Source organism: Artemia sp. Qi Xiang Cuo, chromosome 15 (assembly GCF_049724085.1).
Source record: "Artemia sp. Qi Xiang Cuo chromosome 15, ASM4972408v1, whole genome shotgun sequence".
Classification (NCBI taxonomy): Eukaryota; Metazoa; Arthropoda; class Branchiopoda; order Anostraca; family Artemiidae; genus Artemia; species Artemia sp. Qi Xiang Cuo.
Window position 1 is genome coordinate 14,163,001 of NC_142808.1, and position 22,520 is coordinate 14,185,520.

At 33.4% G+C, this 22,520-nt stretch overlaps 1 protein-coding gene across 1 annotated transcript in view; it reads left to right on the plus strand.

Moving 5' to 3' along the window:
* LOC148943358 (uncharacterized) overlaps nt 1-22,520 on the plus strand; it is a 123,393-nt gene that overhangs the window by 96,218 nt on the left and 4,655 nt on the right. Inside the window, exons 3-7 of the mRNA XM_089101695.1 lie at nt 6,382-6,570; nt 12,033-12,115; nt 15,495-15,598; nt 17,284-17,555; nt 19,338-19,492. Coding sequence (XP_088957821.1) covers nt 6,382-6,570; nt 12,033-12,115; nt 15,495-15,598; nt 17,284-17,555; nt 19,338-19,492 — 803 coding nt within the window. The remainder of the gene's footprint in view (nt 1-6,381; nt 6,571-12,032; nt 12,116-15,494; nt 15,599-17,283; nt 17,556-19,337; nt 19,493-22,520) is intronic.

Genomic DNA, 22,520 nt, shown 5'->3' on the forward strand with positions numbered 1-22,520 from the left:
TTTAGTGTTAGTTTTTTAGTTTGCTGTTTTTTTTACCTTAGTTTCTCTTCATGTAAATATTGTTGCTACGAGTTTTTCCCTATTCTTTACCTCGGTATAATTCCCTTTTACTATTTTACTACGAGTTTAATATTTTACTATACCCGTTTGATGCTATTTTCAATCTTGGATTTTTTTTATTTGCCATAAATGTGTTGCTAGATATCAAACAGTTCGTGGTAACGAACTGTAAATAAGAAGCGACCCGGCTCAATAGCAACCGAATCTCTAAAAAACGGAATTTTGATGCCAATAGAAATATAAAAAGAATCAAGTTATTATGTGGATTTCAAATATGAAAGTTTCATTAAGTTTCATTAAGTTCATATAAAGTTTCATTAAGTTTAGTCTTACCCATCAAAGGCTACGGGTTGAGAAAATTTGCCTCATTTTCTAAAAAAGGAGAAAACACCCCCTAAAAGGGATAAAATGAAAATAAAAATCACATCATCAGATTCAGCGTATCAGAGAACCCTATTGTAGAGGTTTCAAGCTTCTATCTGCAAAAATGCGGAATTTTGTATTATCTTTTTGCCAGGAGATAGACCACGGATGCGTGTTAATATGTTTTTTTTTTTTTTTTTTTTTTTTTTTTTTTTTTTTTAGGGGTGATCTTATCGACCCATTGGTCCTATAATATCGTGAGAGGGCTTATTTGAACAGATATTACAAGTTCTAGTGCCCTTTTTAAGTGACCAAAAAGATTGGAGGGCAACTAGGCCCCCTCTCCCACCCCTTTCTCCCCAAAATCGTCAGATTAAAATTTTTAGATAGCCATTTTGTTCTTCATAGTTGAAAGGCCTAACAACTACGCTTTCGGATATAACATGACCCCCCCCCCACATCCCCAAGGGAAAGGTTTTTAAGTTATAAAAATTGTCCATTGTTTACGCATAATATTTGTTATTGGGAAGCATGGATACATTTTAGGGTGATAAGGCGAATTTTCTGCTGTTTTTTTTTCACGGGGTAACTTTCCATGGGAAGGGAAGTTTCCAGGGGGTGAACTTGTCAGAGGAAATTATAAACTGAGGGAATTTGCCAAAATTCCTATACAGAATTTTTTTTTATTTCTTGCTTTCTCTTTTCCATCTCAATTTTACGCATGGAGTTGTTAAGGGTAATTGTCCTGGGTAAATTACTAAGGGGATTGAATTATCTAGAGGATATGCCCGTGGGGAGGGTATTCCCCGTGGAGGTGGGGCCAGATTTCCTGGAAATATTTAAAAAATGACCAGAAATTAAATAAAAAACAAGTTTTTTCAACTGAAAGTAAGGAACAAAAATGCACTTAAAAACACCTCGCTCTTTACGCTAAAGTTTTGTTCCAATTCTTTAAGAAACTCCTGAAACACAAGGGTCGTTTAATCGGAACAATAAGAAGCCTTTTTCAAAAGTAATAAAAAACTTCAGCGTAAAGAGCGAAATATTGAGGAGGAGACAATCCCCTCCATATACGGAACAATTTCTGTTCGTTTTAAGTTTTAATGTTGTTCCTTACTTTCAGCTGAAAACATTGCAGCAAAATATTTTTTTTATATATTTTTGTCACTTTTTTAAAAGTCGGACAAAATTTTTGGGGGTATAAGGGGGGCTGTTCAAACTGTATAACCTTTCCCCCACTGGATACAATCATGCATATAGCCTTTTATTAATAATTTCAGATTCAGAAATCAAATAACACGATAGTTTATGCTCTGTGTTGTTTTCATTTTTTATCAAATATCAGAAATTGTAAATATATATATATATATATATATATATATATATATATATATATATATATATATATATATATATATATATATATATTTGACTTCTTTTTATTGCATGATAGATGGAAGCCTTTCACTTGACACGCAAGGGGCGATCAGGGATGATCCGAAAGCTATACCGTCTTCCGCATGTTCTAAGATGACATCTCTCACATTTCCATTGCTTATTCGTTTATTTTATTATTATTATTCATTTATTTTATATTATTATTTATTTTATTTTATTTCGCTGTCCAGTAAATTTTTCATGACACAAAATAGCTGGTTTTATTATGCTTTCCGCATACTGGGAATTTTTATTTCATTTTTTTGAAATCATTAATTATCTTGTAATCTTTTTACGAGGAATGTCCTATACTACCTTAAATCCTGTTTGTAGATCTGGTTTTTTGCCTTGCGAAAATATTTTCTTTGGGTTTTCTCCATTCCAATGATATCATTAAGAACTGTAGACCATACATGGTTAAACCTGCTTGATTTTAACCATTACGGGGTATAAAGTATGCAGCAGACTCAGAAAGTGTGTCAGTGGGTATAACTAACTCACAAGAGTCATCTGTCAGACCAATTACCTGCGGGATATTTATTGGATTTTTTTGGTATACTGGAAGGGATTTCGTAAGAATAGACCCTTAAGAGAAAAATAAATTCTATTATAGATTGAATGGGAGTGATGAAACTATTTTAGCAGGTAATTGGTGCGACCATGTATTATCAAATAAAATAGATCTTAGAACAACGGAGGGAAGGATGCTTCACGATTAAACAGTATGTAGGTCAAATAAATAATGATGAAACAATAGGGCCGTTCTTTTACTCATCTTTGTGCTAAGATCTTACATATTTTGAAAAATAACGCTTAAAAGTGAAATCTTAGCACTAAGATCTTTCATCTTATAGCGTTTATTTGCAAACGTCTTTCATCATTCTGCTCTGATCAGCGGTCTAAGAACAAAGATGAGTATATCATCAAAGCTCTCTCATCATTATTCTATATGGCAGAAAGATGGCATATTTCACACTTTTTGCTAACATCAGTGAGCTGTAAGATCTTGAACCAAGGTGAGTTAAAAGAACGGAAATCTTTGCAGAAAGATGTGAGATCTTAGATGTAAGATCTTAGTGCAAAAGAACGAGCCTAATATAAAGCTCCGCGTAAGAGAATATTTTATTCAAACATATAAGCTATTCATAAAGACAAAAAATTTATCATAAAATATTATAAGTTACTCGTGTTACAGCGATTTAGTTTTGGATCTTCGACATTTACACGGGTTTGACGCAAGGGAGTTTAGGAGTTAAATCAACAGGGTGCTGCAGTTCTACAAAGGTCAAAAATAGTTTTCAAGGGAAGACAAGTATGATATTAAATTATATGATAAGTGTATTGCAACTGAATAAGCAAAAATTTTGGCGTACAATACGCGTTGTTTATGCATATAAAAAGGGAAGTTGACAACTCAAGTGACTTCCAATACCATGCTATGAAGAGCAGGGACGGATGTAGAGCAAAATCTTAGGGGAGGGGTCAATGCGACAAGGGTACCAATAAGAAAATTATTGGTGGTAGCAATGTGACAAGGAAAATTTACCGAATTGACAAATTCATTTTTTTAAAAGAGTGAAAAATAGGAAAAACAAGGAATGATGGTGCCGGAAAAGGTACTGTGGGGGAGATCGGTGTATCCCCTCAACAAAATGTAAAAACGAATGGATATCACCCCTCGGAAGAACAAATTTAAACTTCAAGCTACCAACAACAGTGAAGATGAAATCTAATTGTTTGACTTGGTCAATTGGGAAAAAATTGGAAGTTCAATTTTTAATAAAAAATGAATTTTTAACTATACAATTTTTGCTAGTAGGGACGGATGTCAAATTAAAAAAATACATAGTTGAAAAATCATAAAAAAAATAAGCTAAAAGCAAATGGTATCAAATATCAAACAGCTTCAAAAGCCATAGCTTTCCTTTGATGGGGTAGTTGTCTTTGGAAATCATTAATAGATTATAATTCTTCGAATATTTACGGATAAAAGGTTTAGTTAAAAACAAATAATTAGTTTTACTTTTTCAACTACACTGTTCAACGTGGTAATACTGATGAAAATGTGATATTGCACTAAAAACTTGATAATTTTGAAACAACAAAAAGAAAAATATTACAAAGTTGTGTTTTCCGGTATGATTAGGCCTAAGATAGGCTAGTGGGCAAATAATTGTTTTAGTGCCCTTGCTTGCCCTTTGGTTTGATGTCCTTTACCCTTCAAAACAAACAAAATGATAAAACTTTTGTATGCACATAAGCAAGAGCACATCCAGGATTTTGTTTGGGGGGGGGGGGGTACAATTTATTTTGTTACATTCTTACGAGGCGGATAAAAATTTCGGGGGGGGGGGAGTCAAACCCCGTCCCTCAGCCTGGATTGAAGCTCACATATTAGTCTACTTCAAACATACGTTACGTCTGAAACATCTTTATCGTTGTATTGCCATAGATAGCCAATATATATAGGAGAATATTAAAGAATAACCCAGAACAATTTAGGCCTCTGCAGAGCTGAACACTAATCGTAGTATCACTGTTTTTCTTTAAGTTGCTACTGTTAACTTCATAGTTTGCTAATTTAAAATAATTTAGGATTAATGAATGATGTAAAATTATAATGTGAAACTGTAAAAAAAAAAAAAATTTCCCCTGTTAAAAAAGCCCTGAAAATGAGATAAAACCTTAAGATGGTGGATATTTTAAGAAATTCACTGAATATTCCCACATTTAGAAATATTTAAATTAAAAAAGAAGCGTGTAACGAATGTTTACGTGTTTGCAAACCTTTTTTTGTTCGTTTATTAAGAGGAACAACAAAAGCACGAAGAACAATAGGCAAATCTTTTTGCAAGACAGTGAAGATAATTTGAATGAATATTTCGGCCCTATGTCCAAAGGCCGTCCTCAGCAAAAGGACGTAAGCTGTCAAACTATGAAAATTTCTTCTTTTTTAAATGTATTCTTAAAGGAGTTACTAATAAATAAAGTGTTCGTTTGGATTGAATTTGCACACCTATGGTTTTGAAAAAAGTTCACAATTGAAACGTGATAAAACAGTCGTCAAATAAGAGAAAAAACAAAACTGCTGAATCAAATAAGAAAATTAAAAATCTGCAACTAATATTAACGATTAATAAATATCAGATAATATAATAAAGATAATATAATATAATATAATAATAATCAGATAATATATATAATAAGATAATATAATAATAATATATAATAATATGTAATATATAATAATATATAGATAATATATAATAAGATTATGTCAGATAATATAATATAATAAGATAATATCAGATAATATATCAGATTAATAGATATCAGAGGTGTGCCGTGGCTCTACTTGCAAAGTCAGGAAAGGGGATCAGGGTATCTGAATCTCCCCCAACTAAGTGAACTGGACAATCTGCCCAATTGCCTACTAGTATCTAATTAACTTTCAAGACATATATTTGATTAATAATTAATAATTGTTTATTTAATTATCGGAACTATTGTCATTATTATGTAAGGTTAAGGCTGTGCTTTCGGAGACGAAAAGGGAGAATCTATTAGATGTTGATTTGTTTTGATGAGAGATGTGGCTGTGTTGAAGAGTGAAGTGAGAGCCGTAACACGTGATTAACAAGAACGTGATTAACAAATCTTAATCAATAACACGTGATTAAGGGACTCATACACGTTTTTCATAGATACGCATAATTTAAGTTTATTACGCTAGCTTTTAATTAATATCAATAAAACCCAATTTAATCTAATATTGTTTAGATATCCTAATTAAATCATGCGCAATAATAGCTCCGATACCCACTAATATATGCTAAGAGCTTCAGATATAGCGTATGCTTGAAGTACAATACACACGATAATATGTACTTTAAACAGTGTGTTAAAAAAAAACGGAACTTCAATATTGAAATAACTTTGCTGTTTGTAGAAACATAATAGGTAATGCTTTACTTTATGATTGATAGCCTGTACTGTCATTTTGAAAAATTAGATATTGTGTAGATAAAGCATTAACTTTCCTTTAATAAATAATGTTTGAACTTCAGTCAAGAAATCTAATCGACAGATTTTGCTTTATTTTCCCGTCAATGTCATCACATAATGCTACTTAAAATACAATTTTCCCCAAGCAGGGTAAGAAACCTTTTCGAATATTGAATCTTCCCTACCATAGAATAAATATATGACTTAGAAATGACGCAAAAGTTACCTATCTCCGTAGATGGCATTAACGAGCAAATAGACCTATTTCAAATGGTTTTAACGGGTGTTTTAAAGAAGAAGATCATAATTTTAATCCGAACAATAAAATAGAAATATAATAAAAAAAAATTCCTTATGAAAGGTTCTATATGTTTCGTGTTGTCGGTTGATGTTGTCATGTTTTCCGCTTATTGTCAACGTAAAATGACCTATTTCATTAGTTGTTTAATTAATATTTTCATTAGTTGTGTGTAATTATTGCTTCCCTACTTTGGTCTAATTCGTTTAAAATTATAGAGACTTCAAGTAATGAAACAATTGAATTTCTTGATTCTGAAGAAGTCACTTACCAACCTGAAGTGACGCGTTCCACTTACCCTATACCCACGCTGAAGCTATCAACTGAAAAACCAAAGGAAAAGCCCGTTCTTTCCAAAGATGATCAGAGAGTAATCCTTATGCTGAATATGAAAAAAAGGGAAGACGGTAAGCTTTCTTATTATTTTCGCGGGAAAAAAGATGATCAAAGAGTAATCCTTGCGCTGAACATGAAATAAGAGAATACGGATTTTTTTTTTTTTTTTTTTTTTTTTGTGGTAAAAAAACAATGATCAAAGAGTAATCCTTACGGTGAACATGAAAAAAAGAGAAGAAAGATTTTTTTTTTTTTTTTTTTTTTTGAAAAAACTGATCAGAGATAATCAAAGAGTAATCCTTATAATGATTAAATAAAAAAAACAATTTTTTTTAACTGAAAGTAAGGAACGCCGTTAAAACTTAAAACGAACAGAAATTATTCCGTATATGAAGGGGGCTGTCCCCTCCTCAACGCCTCGCTCTTTACGCTAAAGTTTTTTTATTGTTTAAAAAAATAGAGTTGTGAGAAAGTCAAACTTTAGCGTAAAGAGCGAGGCGTTGAGGAGGGGACAGCCCCTTCATTTACGGAATATTTCTGTTCGTTTTAAGTTTTAACGTCGTTCCTTACTTTCAGTTAAAAAAACTTGTTTTTTTTATTTAATTTTTGAACGTTTTTGAATTAATGCAGGTTTTGATTTTGGCTCACCGTACATGAATAATTAAAACAAAATTTGCATATTATATTTGGTTAAAGGGCTTTCTCGAAACTTGTTTAATTTTATTTACGAACGTTTTTATTAGTAATAAATATACGTAACTTAGAATTAACTTACGTAACGAACTTCTATATTCATTAATTTTTAACACGTATATTAGAGGGTTCGCCCCCTAGTCAATACCCTGCTCTTTAAACTATGTCCGAATTTTTTCCAGTTCTTTAAAAATGACCTCTTAATCACAATCAGTTGATCAGTTGAAAAACTTGTTTTTTTTTATTTAATTCCTGATCTTTTTCTTTAATAATGCTGGGAAATCCGGCGCCCCCTTCATAGCAATGTCCCTTTCCCCATGAAAACTTCCTTCATGGAAAGATCCTTCCATATAGCCCCCGACCCTCTCCTTCCCCCAACTCTCAGAAAAAATCTCCTCTGAAAAAGTCTGTATACTTCCAAATAACCAATACTATATGTTAACATTGAGTAAAGTTCATAACTTTCAGCCCTCCCCCTGGGGACTTTGGGGGATCAAGTCATCCTAAAAGACATTTGTATCATATTTTGGACCATGCTGAACAAAATGGCTATCTCAAAATTTTGATCGGGTGACTTTGGGAAAAAATGAGCGTCGGAGGGGGCCTAGTTGCCCTCCATTTTTTTTCGTCACTTAAAAAGGGACTAGAACTTTTAATTTCCGTTCCAATGAGCCCTCCCACGATATTCTAGGACCACTGGGTCGATACGAACACCCCTGGGGAAAAGAAAAAAAAAAAAAAAACAAACAAACAAATAAACACGCATCCGTGATCTTTCTTCTGGCAAAAAATGGAAAATTCCACATTTTTGTAGATAGGAGCTTGACACCTCTACAGCAGGGTTCTCTAAAACGCTGAATATGATGGTGTGATTTTCATTAAGGTTCTATAACTTTTAGGGGGTCTTTCCTCCTGTTTTCGAAAATCAGCCAAATTTTCTCAGGCATGTAACTTTTGATGGGTTGGATTAAACTTAATGAAACTTATATATTTGAAATCAGAATTAAAATCTGATTCTTTTGATGTATCTATTGGTATCAAAATCCCGTTTTTTAGAGTTTCGGTTACCATTGAGCCGGGTGGCTCCTTACTTACAGTTCGTTACCACGAACTGTTTGAACATGAAAAAAAGAGAAGACGATAGGTTTTTTTTTGCGGAAAAAAACTAAAATATAATATAACATATAAATTATATAACACAACATAACATATAGTATTTAATTTATATTAATTATATAATGTATAATAATTATATAATACATACATTATATAAATATATACATACATACATATACATACACACATACATACATATATATAATACATTATATAAAATAAAATTATTTGGTACTTTCGCATTATCAGGGCCTCTCTAAAAAGTCAAGTTTTGTTAATGCTAATGAAATAAAGCAAAATAGGATGACTATATAATAGTTTAGAAACAAATTTGGGCTATATATTTGCACATTAGGGGGAGTGGGGTGCAAAGCATAGCATATATTAAATACGTAACCTAACCTAACCTAGGTACCTTTTCCCCCAAAAAACACCATAGAACAACATTTGAAATATCTTAAAACCACGCTATACAATGTATTTCTCTACTGCAGTGTATTGAATCATCTTGTAAAAATGGGTTTTTCATTGTGTCTTTCCCGTTTGACTGTAGCATCTCTTGTTGGACTTCTTTAGAGGGGCCCTGATAATGCGAAAGTACCAATTACAACTATTGGTACTATTACTTATTAGCTATTACTTGTGTGGCTTTAAGTACCAATTATATAATATAACATATAATATAAATCATAACATATAATGAAACATAAGAAATTCAGGGTACTTGTGCATTAAACGTACTCTTTTATACACTGCTAAAGAAGTCAAGTTTGGTTAATGCTAATGAAATAAAATAAAATAGTATGAATATATAATAGTTTAGAAACAATTTTGTGCTATATGTTTGCACATTAGGGAGTGGGGGTGGGGTAGGGGGTAAATCATACCATATATTAAATACGTAACTTAACCTAGGTACCGGTACCCCCTCCCTAAACCCCAAAAAACAACAGTTTAAATATTGTAAACGCAATGAAAACTACTATGCATTCCAATTCTTAATAGCGGTGTCATGAAATAACCAGTATGCCGGGTATATGTCCCGGTCAGTATATAAAAGAGTACTTTAGTACCTAAGTACCAAAATCAGCTCACGACGATAAGTAATAAGCCCATTTTACTAAATTAATAAGCAGTTCGGTATCTCGGTCGGTTCTCCTTTGGATCAAATTCAGGATATCAACTTGCTAGTTTCGAGACCCAAAGACATCTAAAGTCGGAATAGCACCTTGCTAATTCTAGTAGCCTTTGAGAACCAATGAATGCAACGTATGACATAACAAATGCCCTGACATGATATGTGTATATATGGAAACTTTTTCAATGGAAACTTTTAGCAGAAATAAACGTTTAATTGGAAACTTTTGGAATCAACTAAACTTTTATCAAACATAAACGTTAATTCTTGTTACTTTGTTTTTCTGACTCTTGTGGGGGAGGGGGGGGGTTAATGGAGCAACCAAGATGTATCCACGTTTTAATCCTATTATACCTCTGACATATGTTTTTCTAGCTTAACGTTTTTGCAAGTAATGACCCTACTGGCAGCGTGCACTAATGGAGCTCCTGTCTTGCCATCTATATTACTGTTTTTATTTCCTGAGTTCTCAAATTAGTAATCAGCGTCCCCAATTTTAGATACCTTTGAATTTTTCCTGTATCGAAATTAGCGAGCTGCTGCTCGACTACCGATTCTTGGAGGACCCTGCTCGGCAAGGCTGTATCCAGGAAGGGGGGATTGTACTGGGTTTGAACCCCTCCTCCTTAAACAAAATGTTTCCGACCCTTAAAAAAGCTACAAAAATGCATATCAGCAAATGTTTGGAGTGTTACCCCCCCCCCCCCCCAACAAAAATCCTGGATATACCCTTGCTGCCCAAGTACATAAGAACCGAATTCAGTTTTATCGGAAGTTGAAAATTTTACTATAAAGATGCCTCTTTTTTTAGCTTAAAAGGGCATTTATATCAGAACCTATCGCAGAATATTTAGCTGGTTTAACTGAACTCCGAATATCTAATGCCCAATATAGTATTATATATATTATAACTATTCATTTTCAAACATACCAATTAAACATTAAATACAGCAGCCCATCTAACACCAAAGAATTTTCTTCAATATTATGATTTTATAATAATTAAAATAGTTTATGATTTTAAATTATAAATAATTTTAGGATTATTCACATAAGCCAAAGCACATGTTCCCTTAAAACTAAACAATCTATCTAAGACTTTCATAACCGGAAAAGGAAGAAATTCCAGGTTTTGAGGTATTTGCGGTTTTTTAGATATATATGTGTGTGTTAATGCATATATATGTATGTGTGTGTGCATGTGTTAACCGTGACAAGTGAGAAGTAGATCAAAACCTGTCAGAGGAATCTATATGACTTTTTCACTCAATTTAGATTAAAAAGTATATAAATAGGAGCCATTTTCAGTTTGATTATAACTGAAATATTTCACTGATTTCACTGATATAACTGAAATATTATAACTGATTCAGTTTTTCAGTTGATGGAATAACAAGTGTAGAAAATAGATATCACAGATTTTGTTTTAATAGCCAGCTATTTGCTGGGGAAAGTTCATGATTTTTCTATATTTTCGTTTGGAGTGTGTGTCAAAACATGCCCAAGTACATGTCGAACATTCAGTTAAACTTACTTTAGTTTAACAAAGAACATTCAGTTTAGCAATTCAGTTAAACTTACTAGCGCCGAATTCGGATTCTTGTTAACTTGTAGAAACCAAATCTTTTGTCAGTTTGTCAGTTGTCAGTTTTGTCATAGTCCTTAATTTTAGGGAACGGGGTATGAACGTAAAGACCCAAGATTAAATTAAATACTTTCTACAGTTTTAACTAAACACTAAACATTAAATACTTTAAAATAAAACACTTTAAAATTTCAAAAATGTGAAATACAAACTCAATTAGTATCGCCTCTGAGTATCATTTTTGATGAAAAGCAATTAAAAGAAGAAGTTTTCCATAATTCGAGGTGGTGAACAGACAAATTTACACTCAGCTGTTTAAATCTTCTTACAACTGAGAGACATTATGGTAGCACAACATAATTTTACGAAGGATGGAGGTTGATTTTAGTTCGTTTTTAGTCGAACCAAAAAAATACGGTTGTAGTATTCCAGTAGAACGAAAAATCACAAAAAAGACAGTATTTTATATGTGTTTGAAGTAGTTAGACGATGATGGGAAGGGGGGGGGGGTAAACCTGTTCACTTGGATATATTTGTCAATCAGAATCTTCCTCCATTATTCTGTCTGTTTTCTCATTATCGTTATTACTTCAAGATATACCATACTGGTAGAAATGACCAGTTTCCAGCTAAAACAGTCGCTGACACATTTTAAATCGGATCAGCGATTGCAAATGCCAGCTAATTTCTAGATGATCTCTGAGCAACCAAAAGTAAAATATTGATGTCTATATTTAAGATGTATGGATCTCCATGCATATGGACATGTATTTTTATGATGTATTTCATAATGATATATATATTTATGATGCATGGCTCTTCTGGATGTCTATGCATATGGAGAGTGATTGGTTTCTTTTTTTCTTATTATCCATTCTTATTATCTCTCTATATATTATCTATTCTTGCTTTACGAATGTCACATCGATAGGACCCAAACACACATTGCATCAAGTGAACATTACTATTTCATTATTTTCATCATTTCATTATTTTTTCAGTTTGTGGTCGGCCAACCATGACTCAAGCTCGAATTGTCAATGGAAAAAAAGCACTATTTGGTCAGTTCCCATGGCAGATAGCAGTAAGTCATTATCCTTGGTTAAATTTAATTAAGCAATTATGGAAATTGAGACTTCAATTGAATATTCAATAATATTTGTTATCATATTCCATCCCTTTTTTGTTGTCAAGACTTAAGTTATCTAGTGATGCCCGTGTCTTTGGACTGTCACACTAAAAAGATTAACTGTGCTCCTGGGAAACACAATTTTCTTCTCGTTTGTGTGCTAGGTTGTGAATGTTTTCCATTGAGTACTTTTCAGAGGCTGTAAACTTGAATTTAACATCAAAGATTATGAACAAGAAAAACTATATATTTTGAAACCCACATCCGATAGTCTTTATTTAGTGAATAAGCTTTATTATTTGTAAAATAGCTTACATCTCTCAATTAACCATAAAAAATGTATTCAAATACTTTTCTACAAAATTGAATTTTCTCTGCAAAAATTTGGTTTTTCATATGAATAAAATATTCAATCTTTATGGGTACGACGAACAGAAAGAGAAGTGGCATATAAAGGGGTCACTCCTTCCTGCTCCGATTATGGTAAAAAAGTAGTAGGTTGCTCCGGTTATGGTAAAAAATTAGTAGGTTGCTCCAATTATGGTAAAAAAGTAGTAGGTTGCTCCGATTATGGTAAAAAAGCAGTAGGTTGCTCCGATTATGGTAAAAAAGTAGTTGATTGCTCCGATTATGGTAAAAAAGTAGTAGGTTGCTAGGATTATGGTAAAAAAGTAGTAGGTTGCTCCGATTATGGTAAAAAAGTAGTAGGTTGCTCCGATTATGGTAAAAAAGTAGTAGTAGGTGAAAAAGAAGTAGTAGTTCTGAGGAAAAGTAGTTTTCCTCAGAAAGTTTTCTTGTAAACCGCAGAGGTAGCTGTGATCAACAATTATTCTTATGAATATAAATCTATATTATTCTGGGTACCCGGAATTGTTCTGGGTACCCGGCCGACTGACCGTATTTCAAACAATAGGCTGTACGAAAAATGTGGTTCAATACCGCTCTCTAGGGCTATAATGAAAGAAAGGTTGAGGTGGCTAGGGCACGTCGTGCGGATGAAGGATGACAGATTGCCGAAGATTGTTCTTTTCGGCCAACAGTCTAGGGCTAAACGGAAAGCAGGTCGTCCTCGTCTGGGGTGGGAGGACGTCATAAAGAAAGATTTAAAGGAGACGGGAACTTCCTGGGAGAGTGTAAAAAGGGAGGCTTTGAATAGATTGGAATGGAGGAGGAGCGTGCGTGGCTGTGTTGTCCTCAGGTGGCTTGGGGCTGCGGTGAATTGTTAGTAGCAGTATTAGTAGTAAATAAATCTACTGCTATTACTTATGTCGTTTTACTCTCTGATCCCAGGATTTTCCAATGTTTGTATCACCCTTTATGTTTACGTAATAATTAGAATTTAATTCTTGCTAACGAAATCTGTTGCTTTTTTTTTCAAATTTAAGACTTCAGTTGCTTAGTTTGGCTTTCAACCACAAATTTTTATACTTGATTAGAGAATGTAATCAGATTTTTCTTTGCCCTACGTGATTAAAATTGAATTAAAAATGAATTATAAAGTAAATTACACTCCAAGAAATATAATAAAATAAAAATTATTTTTCTTTGGGCTAGCAATAGCTTGGTTCGTAGAGAGGTTCATAGACCCCCCCCCCCCAAATTATTCAGGGAAGAAGAACTTGGAAGGTCAAAGAAATATGGAACTTTAGTCCTATCTTGTTGTTATAGACAACCGAATTTCAAGCTATTTCTCGTACTGTACTACGCTTCTAATCTTTTTTTTGAAGTTTTTTAATTGCCTAAAACTTCAGGTTATCTGCCGAGGATAATTTTGAATCATAATATTCAATGAATTCATTTGTACTTCAGGTGCCTAAACAATTGAAATTCGAATTTCTAGTAGCTTACAGTTTTTAATTTGTAAGCATTTTGATTTTCTACACCATCAGATTATTTTCCAAGGATAGCTCCGAAATATTTCGTTTAATAAATATGGTTGCCCAAGAAAAAATATTTTTATACAAAAAATTATTGTAATGAAAATACTCTAAGAATAGTTTGATTATCAGCTAAAAATGCAGCTGAAATCTTCATTGTTAGAAAGATTTCAAAAGTAGCCTTCAAGTTACTTTTTAGCTAGAACTGAAAATAGTGTTTTAACAAGGAAATTTCCGACTCTGTCTAAAGCAAAGAGCATGGGTAGCTTATGAGAGTGGGAACTAGCGTTAGTGTCTCCAAATCAAAACTATCAACACCATCTAGCGCTTGGCGACTCTGTAATCGGCTCTGTAGTCATTTTTTGTCAGGAAGTGTGATCAGAAACTTATTACTACCCTAATTGTACCAATTACATTGATTAAAATAATTATTTTTATTGTTACAATGAACCAAAATGCCAAGTGTCGCGAAAGGCTAGACGCGTTAATAGTTTTTTGTCGAGACTAGTTCCAGTTCCCACCCTTATTAGTTACTCGTACTCTTTGCTCTGAAGTTTAACTTCATTGATGCATTGAATTTTTGTTAAAAGAAGATAAAAGAAATGCAGACGACGTTCGATGTAAAAAAAACAAGCTATTTTTCAAACTTTAATTTAAAAAGAAAACTTAGACACTTAGCATCTTCTGGGCTAGGTATAGATTCCTTTCCTTTACGTTTCCTTTCTGCTTTGCCAGGGCTGCTGGTAACTGCTGACAAGGCCGTACCCATAGGGGGGGTAGGGGAGTTTGAACCCCCCCCCCCCGAAATGTTTGTCTGACTCGTAAAAACGTAATAAAAATGGATATAAGCAAATTTTGTATGCGTTTTTTGAGTTTTTTTTTGTGTAAACCCCCCCCCCCCCCGACATTTGTTTTGAGTAAAACCCCCTCCGAAAACAAAATCCTGGGTACGACCTTGACTGCTGACATTGTGGGAAGGCTTGAGCCTTCTATATTTAGGTTTTCAATTGAGTTATTCAGGCTTCAGACTGCATTTTGAAAATGTTTTGGTGCTAACTGAGAAATCAGTTTGCAAATAAATGTTATAACCTGGATTAGATCAGAGATCTGCTTTGCAACACCTCCAAACATGGTCATGTACTTCATGTTGAGTTTCTCAACTGGAGGTCGATTTATTTTGTAGATAGCTAAACCACCCTATACAAGAGAAAGTCAAAATATGCTCGCCAATATCTTATTGCTGTGTTCATAAATTATTTTCAAACATGCTAGAATTTGGCTATGTTCCAAATTTTCAGAACGTATTGTTATTGTATCTACTACTATTTATGGATTCCAAAAAATCCTCTATTTTATTAATATATTAGTTTTTTTTCGTATAGTTTATATACCCAGAGCTGATATTTTAGTGTTACATACTTTTATGCCCATCTAACCTTTTTTCATTTTATCAAAAGGTTTATGCAAGAAGGCCTTTGGTCGGGGGTGATCCCAAACTAAAATGTGGTGCAGTCCTGCTCGACCATAGCTGGGTTATCACAGCCGCTCACTGTTTGGAAAGGTAAGTCTTTTGAAATTTCTTAATGCTGGTTCACACAGAAGCGATCCAATATAAAACATACAACGTTGCCTTCAGCTTTAAGCTCATGAATACGTCAAGTATTGATATGAGACTATGCCACTAAATAGGACCTTTTCGGAACTTTTGGGCACTTTTTATCAATTGAATTCCAGGATAGTTGTACCTAAATAAACACTTTATATAACAAATAAAAATGTTGCATTTATAGACAAAAAAAAGGTTACTTAATTTTTGTCGTCGTTGCAGCTCTGGATTATCACCTCAGAAAGTTATTTATTGCGATTTGCAAATATATATATATAATATAAATATATATAATATATATATATATATTATATAATATATAATAATATTTACACTCTTATGCATTATACAAGGACTGAAGTCTGCCTAAAGATGGCATCGTGATGACTAAAAAACTGGCCAAAAATAAGGACCTTTATACTGGCTTATAAAATACTTTTGGTACTTGCTCCAATTTTGTTCCCTTGCTGAAACTCTCTATTCTTTGTAATTTCTGACGTTTGGAATCCCTTGAAACAATTTTTTTCCCAATCCAAATACAAAAATCTGTCCCAACCCAAATAATTTTTTTTCCAATTCAAATACAAACTGAACTTTGTGTTCTTCAAAAAAATATCATAGAAAATATCAAATGAATTTAAAATGCAGTGCCTCATTCCTCTAAACTCTAGATACCTATAACAGGTCTACCAAAACTAGGCCGGATATATGATAGGTTCAGTTCTTCTAAATGGATTCCCTAAAGAAAGATAAAAATTTAAGAATGAAAGACTCTCACCATGTGCCTTCTTTTTCACTTTGGCATTATACAATTTTTTAATTAAAGCATCACATTGGAATTCCATTCTTTAAAAGTACTATTGTTTAAAATGTTGATTAGAAATACTTCCCGTTATGGTTCACTTCAATCCTCCTCCTGCCCATCACCACAAAATCACTAGCAATCAAACCCATGTCAATATCACTCTACCATTAAATACCTCTATCCCCTCCATTAAACACCCTTCTGAACTTCCTCCTCACCCTCCTTCAACCTTCCAATAAACACCACCTCAACCCCTTCTGAACTTCGCTTTCTGCCATTGTCTGTCGCGGAAATAAAAATTTGGCCCCAAATGTCAAATTACACATCCCCCGGAAAATAATTATATATTTAAAGAATGAATTTAAATGGAAATTAGAAATATTCCCATATAAATTTTGGTAAAAACGAAGCTCCGCGCGCTTGCTAGCCCTCTCCCCCTGGAAAACTTTCTAGTGGAACTAAAGACGTGCCAAGTCAAGTAGAGTATAAATAACTGAAAATAAACCTCTCAGGGTGGAATTCACACGCTAGAAGCGCTTTAAATGAAGCGCTATACGCCGGTAAAGTTTCTTTTTTTACTCTATTTCTAGACTTTATAGACGGTACAGTTTTTCTTAACGCTCATGAAATATGAAGAAGAAGATGATCTTGTGTTTCATCAGTTTTTCATTGAAACAGTTTTTGAGTCTTAGTTTTTGAAACAATATTTAAGTTTTTAATATACCAGTTTTTCTGTTTTTTATTACTATGTAAATAAGCCGCGGTAGAATATTAATCAGATGCTTAGCCCTTTTGAATTTTTTTTTTTTTTGTTAACGAGATACTTTCTTTTCAGAGTAAGAAAGCAGGACATTTTCTTGCGATTAGGTGAATATGACCTTGAATCTGACACTGAAGAATTTTCTCATGAAGATCGGCAGGTCTCAGAAATTGTCGTTCATCCGAAGTTCAAAGTAGCAACTTTTGAAAATGATATAGCATTGCTACGACTCAAGCACCCTGTGATTTATCAGCCTAATATAATTCCCATTTGTCTCCCAACAGTTGATGACAATTATGTTGGAAAATCTGGAATTGTGACCGGTTGGGGAAGGCTTTCTGAAGGAGGTAAGTTGATACGCTCGGTAGAAGCTATATTGACACACAGAATTACCCACACTTGAAATCCACTCTTGCTAATCGTAATCGAATCTCTAAAAAATAGGTTTTAATAAAAAAATATACATAGAAAAAATTAACTTCTTAGAAATTAATCTCTAAGCCCCGTTGATTCCTGAGTGCGTCCAGTAAATATCTTATGAAGGGGGAGGGGCATGTCGTCCCAGAATATTTTCTATAACCTAGATTTAAATAGGAGTATTTTTGATTTACCTATTTGTATACATTGTTCTAGGTCTGCTCGTTTCCCATAAGCATTCCCCCCCTTCTCCACCTCCCTGTTGGCCTCCATGGGAAACATCCATATACAAAAATTCTGCTAGAAGAACTTGCCTCGAAAACTATGAAATAAATCTTTTTGCATGTGTTGGAGGCTCCCCCTCTTCGATGGAATGTTGAATGGAAATAACTTTTATTTTTAAATCACTATAAAAATTGTATGTACATAATTAGGGATTAAGGAGGGGTGACCCCACTTACAAACAAGATATTTTTTATTCTTTCCAGGCTTGACTGTCACTTTCTAATTCAAACTAAGTTATTGGGTGAATATGAATAAGAGGTCAAAAGGGGCACACAGTGTCGGGTTTAAACCTTATCGGGCCTACCGACTAAACCACTATCAAACCCCCTTAAAAACTGCCCTTAACTTGCGGGTATGCGCTTTGAATATTTTATTGACAGTTACAGAGTTCAAAGCGTCAATCTTGCAGACACACTACAAAAGCCGACCGCTCTTTGCACAAATATTTGGCTTTATCCAAATTGTTTTGGCCTGATTTTGATCAACGTTCTTTACTTAGAACGTTTTGACTTTAGTTTAGGCCGTTTGGCTTCATTTGTTGGATTTTTTTTAGAGTGTTTTGGCTTTATTTTGAACTGTGTCGTCGATCAATTAAGGATGATTTTTAGTGTTCTTTTGACTGATTTCCAAAAAAAATTTACCTTTTCATCTAGTTGAAGGTGATTTAGAGTGAAACAGATTTGGAATGCTTGCATGTGTCCTAAGATAGGAAGTTATGTAGGACGGGGGACTTTTTATGGAGACAGTAATTGTTGTAAAACAAGCAAATATTTTCTCAATATGACCAAGACCTCCTCAGCGAAATATAAGAACGACTAAAGAAAGCCGCTGAAAAATTTTAATAACGACGGAAAATTTCACATCACAAGTAATTTTTAATTTTTGTTTTCTAGCTTGTCTTTTTATCAAAAAGTTTTGACCACAAGTTATATTTCCCATTTTTTGGAAGTACCTAATTTATGCTAGATACACTTTGTATTTTTGCAATCTTATTTTTAAGTGCCAAAAATAATTTCAACTAATGCAAATAACGGCCATATTAATTAAAAGATGTTATGAGGTTTTTTTAAAAAAAACTGAAATCCACTCCAACTTAGCTGAAAACGCTAAGTTATCTTTGTGACTCGATCGTATTCGTCTTCCATGATGTTACAATACTTCTGGCTTTCTCAAAAGGCTTACGTCATCGATTGCAAAAAAAATGCCAAAATTTCTCATCGCTTGTAAAAAAGTTTTTTTTTGTCGGTTTATGTCCAAAAAAAGCCTTTCCAAAGATCCACAGTCCAAAGATGCATTGAAAGAAAAATAAACCTATTTCCGTTTTTCTTACTATTCAGTGAAATTCTGATTTGCAACTTAAGACCTTTTGAATTATCACGGTCGATCGTTATATATAATAAGATGTTTGATTGTAATATTTTCCCTAGGTCCTTTGCCAAACATCCTCCAAAAAGTTAACTTACCAATTTTAACCAACAAAGAGTGTGAGCAGATGTATCAAAGAGCAGGCTCACCCCAAGATATTCCTGAAAGTAACTTCATGTGTGCTGGCTTCAAAGACGGGAAGCTTGATGCCTGTGAGGTAAGTTGAATACGCTACTATATAGCAACATATTGTAAAAATAACATACCACAAAATATATTCCTGACGAAAAGGGGGGGGGGCTAAGCTTTTGTCATAGGAATAAATAAATAAACCACGCCAAACAGAACATGGGATAATTACAGCTAAATACGAGTTATACAACTGTTATACAATGTTATACAACTAAATACAAGTTTAAGCCTGCAATACAGTTATACAATGTTATACAACTAAATACGAGTTTAAGCCTGCAATACATTAAAATTATAGAACAAATAACAACGGAAGGATATATTTTTCTAGAAAAGAACTTGAGCCACGGTACCAAAGGATATCAAAAGAGGGGGGGGGGGTACAGTTATTAAGAATTACTTGCACTCATTATGAAGGCTGATCTGAAACTCATTCTGCCCTTATTTTTGCTGTGCGTGAATTGGTATAAACTTAGGCATTAACTCTGCTTGATCTTTGGGCGATGTTTCAAAGGCCAATATGTCTTGAGTAGTATGTAAGTGGGGCGCAATTTAAGTAGTATACTGAACAAATATAATTTAGATGACAGTGTGATTCTACCATACTCAATAAATATATTTGAATATATCTTCAACATAATATTCACATTCTTAGATTGGTGTTATTAGTTTGTATTCCCCATGCTCAATATACGCATGCTAAACGCCATCTTCATCTGCTTATTCTTGTCACATCCTGGTACGTGTCTCATATCTGATAAAAAGTCGAATCAATATAGTTACTATTTGAAGAATTTGCTACCATGCAAACATGCAAAATGTAGTGCAAATATTTACAATTTGTGTCATTTCTAGATCATAATCCGCTAATCCATCATGGACAAATTTCGTAACTCAGTAAACCCAGTTCTAAGGTAACTGAAACTTAAATGAGGCTGTCCATCTTACATATTTCCGTAAATGCATTTACGGAGATTCCGTAAATGTATGTTTATGCTACAGGGGTCCAATAGACGGGGGGGGGGGATCAAATTTCCTCCTGTATTTGTTACCCCTTCTCCTCCCATATATTAGTTGGAAAACCGAAAAACAAAAAAAATTGTCCCCTCCCCCTTACTAGATTTTAAAAAATACACCTTTTGGCATTTTTTTGGAAAAAGAAAAAAAACAACAAAAATAGCCCAACAAAAAAAAATAGCATATTTTTAAGGAAATTATAAAGAGCTGGATGGATGTATTGCCGTATTTGAGCAGTACGTACGTATTATATGCTTTATTTATGTTAAGGAATTTTTTACTGATTAAATTTTTCTTAAGGGTTTCTTACAAAGACTTTTAAAATCTAAAAGTTTGACTCCACGAAGATTAAATGCTGAATTGTGGAAAAACCTGCTTAAGAAATCTAAGCTGTTACAGTTTCATTTCAAATGCTTAAACACGGCTTAACATATTTTTTTATTTTGAAAGCCTGTTTTTTTAATTTGAAAACATTTGCTTAGAGAATGTTGATAATTATGTTTAAAAGCCAGCTTGCTGGCAGTATTTGTGTGCTTTCGAGATGCTGGAACAATATCCTGTACATACCAAGGTCAACATTTTATAAAGCATCTGCCCTGTACCCTGTTCATTATTTTTTTAATTCAGTTCCGACCTAAAAATCATATCAGGTTGTTAGTATTTAGGAATAAAGTCCTGGTTTAAAAGTTTCTATGAAGGTATTCCAAAAAATGCCAAGTATTCCGTAAAATGTTTGTTTATGCTACAGGGGTGCCAAAAGACGGGGGGGGGGGGTGGGAATCAAATTTCCTCCTGTATTTGTTACCCCTTCTCCTCCCATATATTAGTTGGAAAACCGAAAAACAAAAAAAATTGTCCCCTCCCCCTTACTAGATTTTAAAAAATACACCTTTTGGCATTTTTTTGGAAAAAGAAAAAAAAACAACAAAAATAGCCCTTCCATTCGATTTTAAAAAATTATTCTGTTTCGTATCTTCATTTTTTAAAAATAAAAACGTCCTTGCCCGAGTGACGTAAATTCAAGTAAATGTAGAGGAAGGGGACTTTTAAAAATGCAGGGGGAGGAAATAAATTTGTATATTTTTTCAATTCTACAGCGAAAATACCCATAAGAGTAGTGTTCAATGAAAATACCCCCAAAAAGGTGTAGTTCAAAATCTAGTGGGCAGAGACAAAAAAATTAAAGGGGATGGAGGCAAATACCCCTACCTCCTTCAACTCTTCTACCTTGCCCTCCTAATTTTTCGTGAATTTGTACTCCCGAAATTTTATACTGAAGTTGAATTTGAATTCAAACACATGCTCAATTTTTTAAAAGCACCTGCCAAAATAAATCTTGAGATTGATGAAAAATGAACACTTTTCTGGTGGTTGCCATTGGTTTGTTTCTTACAGGTAATCAAATCGTATTGGCTGGGTATTTTCGGGCCTTGTGTTCCGAGTAATGTAAATATAAAGACATATCTCTAAAATCCCACAAAAGTACCGCTGAATCCCCCCCCCTCCGGTATAAATTTGAAGATATAGACATTTTTACCACCTTTAACTCGTCAGAATTCAGAGGTGGCTTAGGATATGACCCCCAAACTAGAAAATATTAAGCTTTAAAATCATTAATGGCGTATTAAGACTGTCTGAAATCAAAGCAACTTTGTGTTCGATTCTTAGCAAAATTGGTATCAAGGGCTTCCATGGTTGTTGACTAAACATCTGAAACTAATGAAGCAATCTAGAAGTGCGAAATCCTAACATATTAAGAAAATTGTTTTACGGGTGGTGTTTGATTTACACCAAAAATTTGTCATCGTTATTATATCTATTCATTATTTTGCTTTAAAAATTGCCAAATGTCGTTTAAAACGTTTTATGTAGCTGTCAATTTTTTATGCTTAAATGAATTCAAATTTTTAGGGGTTTAAGTAGTAGTTTAAGGGGTTAAAAAGTAGTAGTTCTTTCACAATAACAAGCTTAAATCAATTGTCACAGATTTATTTATTCTAAGAAATTGTTAGCTATTTCCTGGAAACTTGATTAGT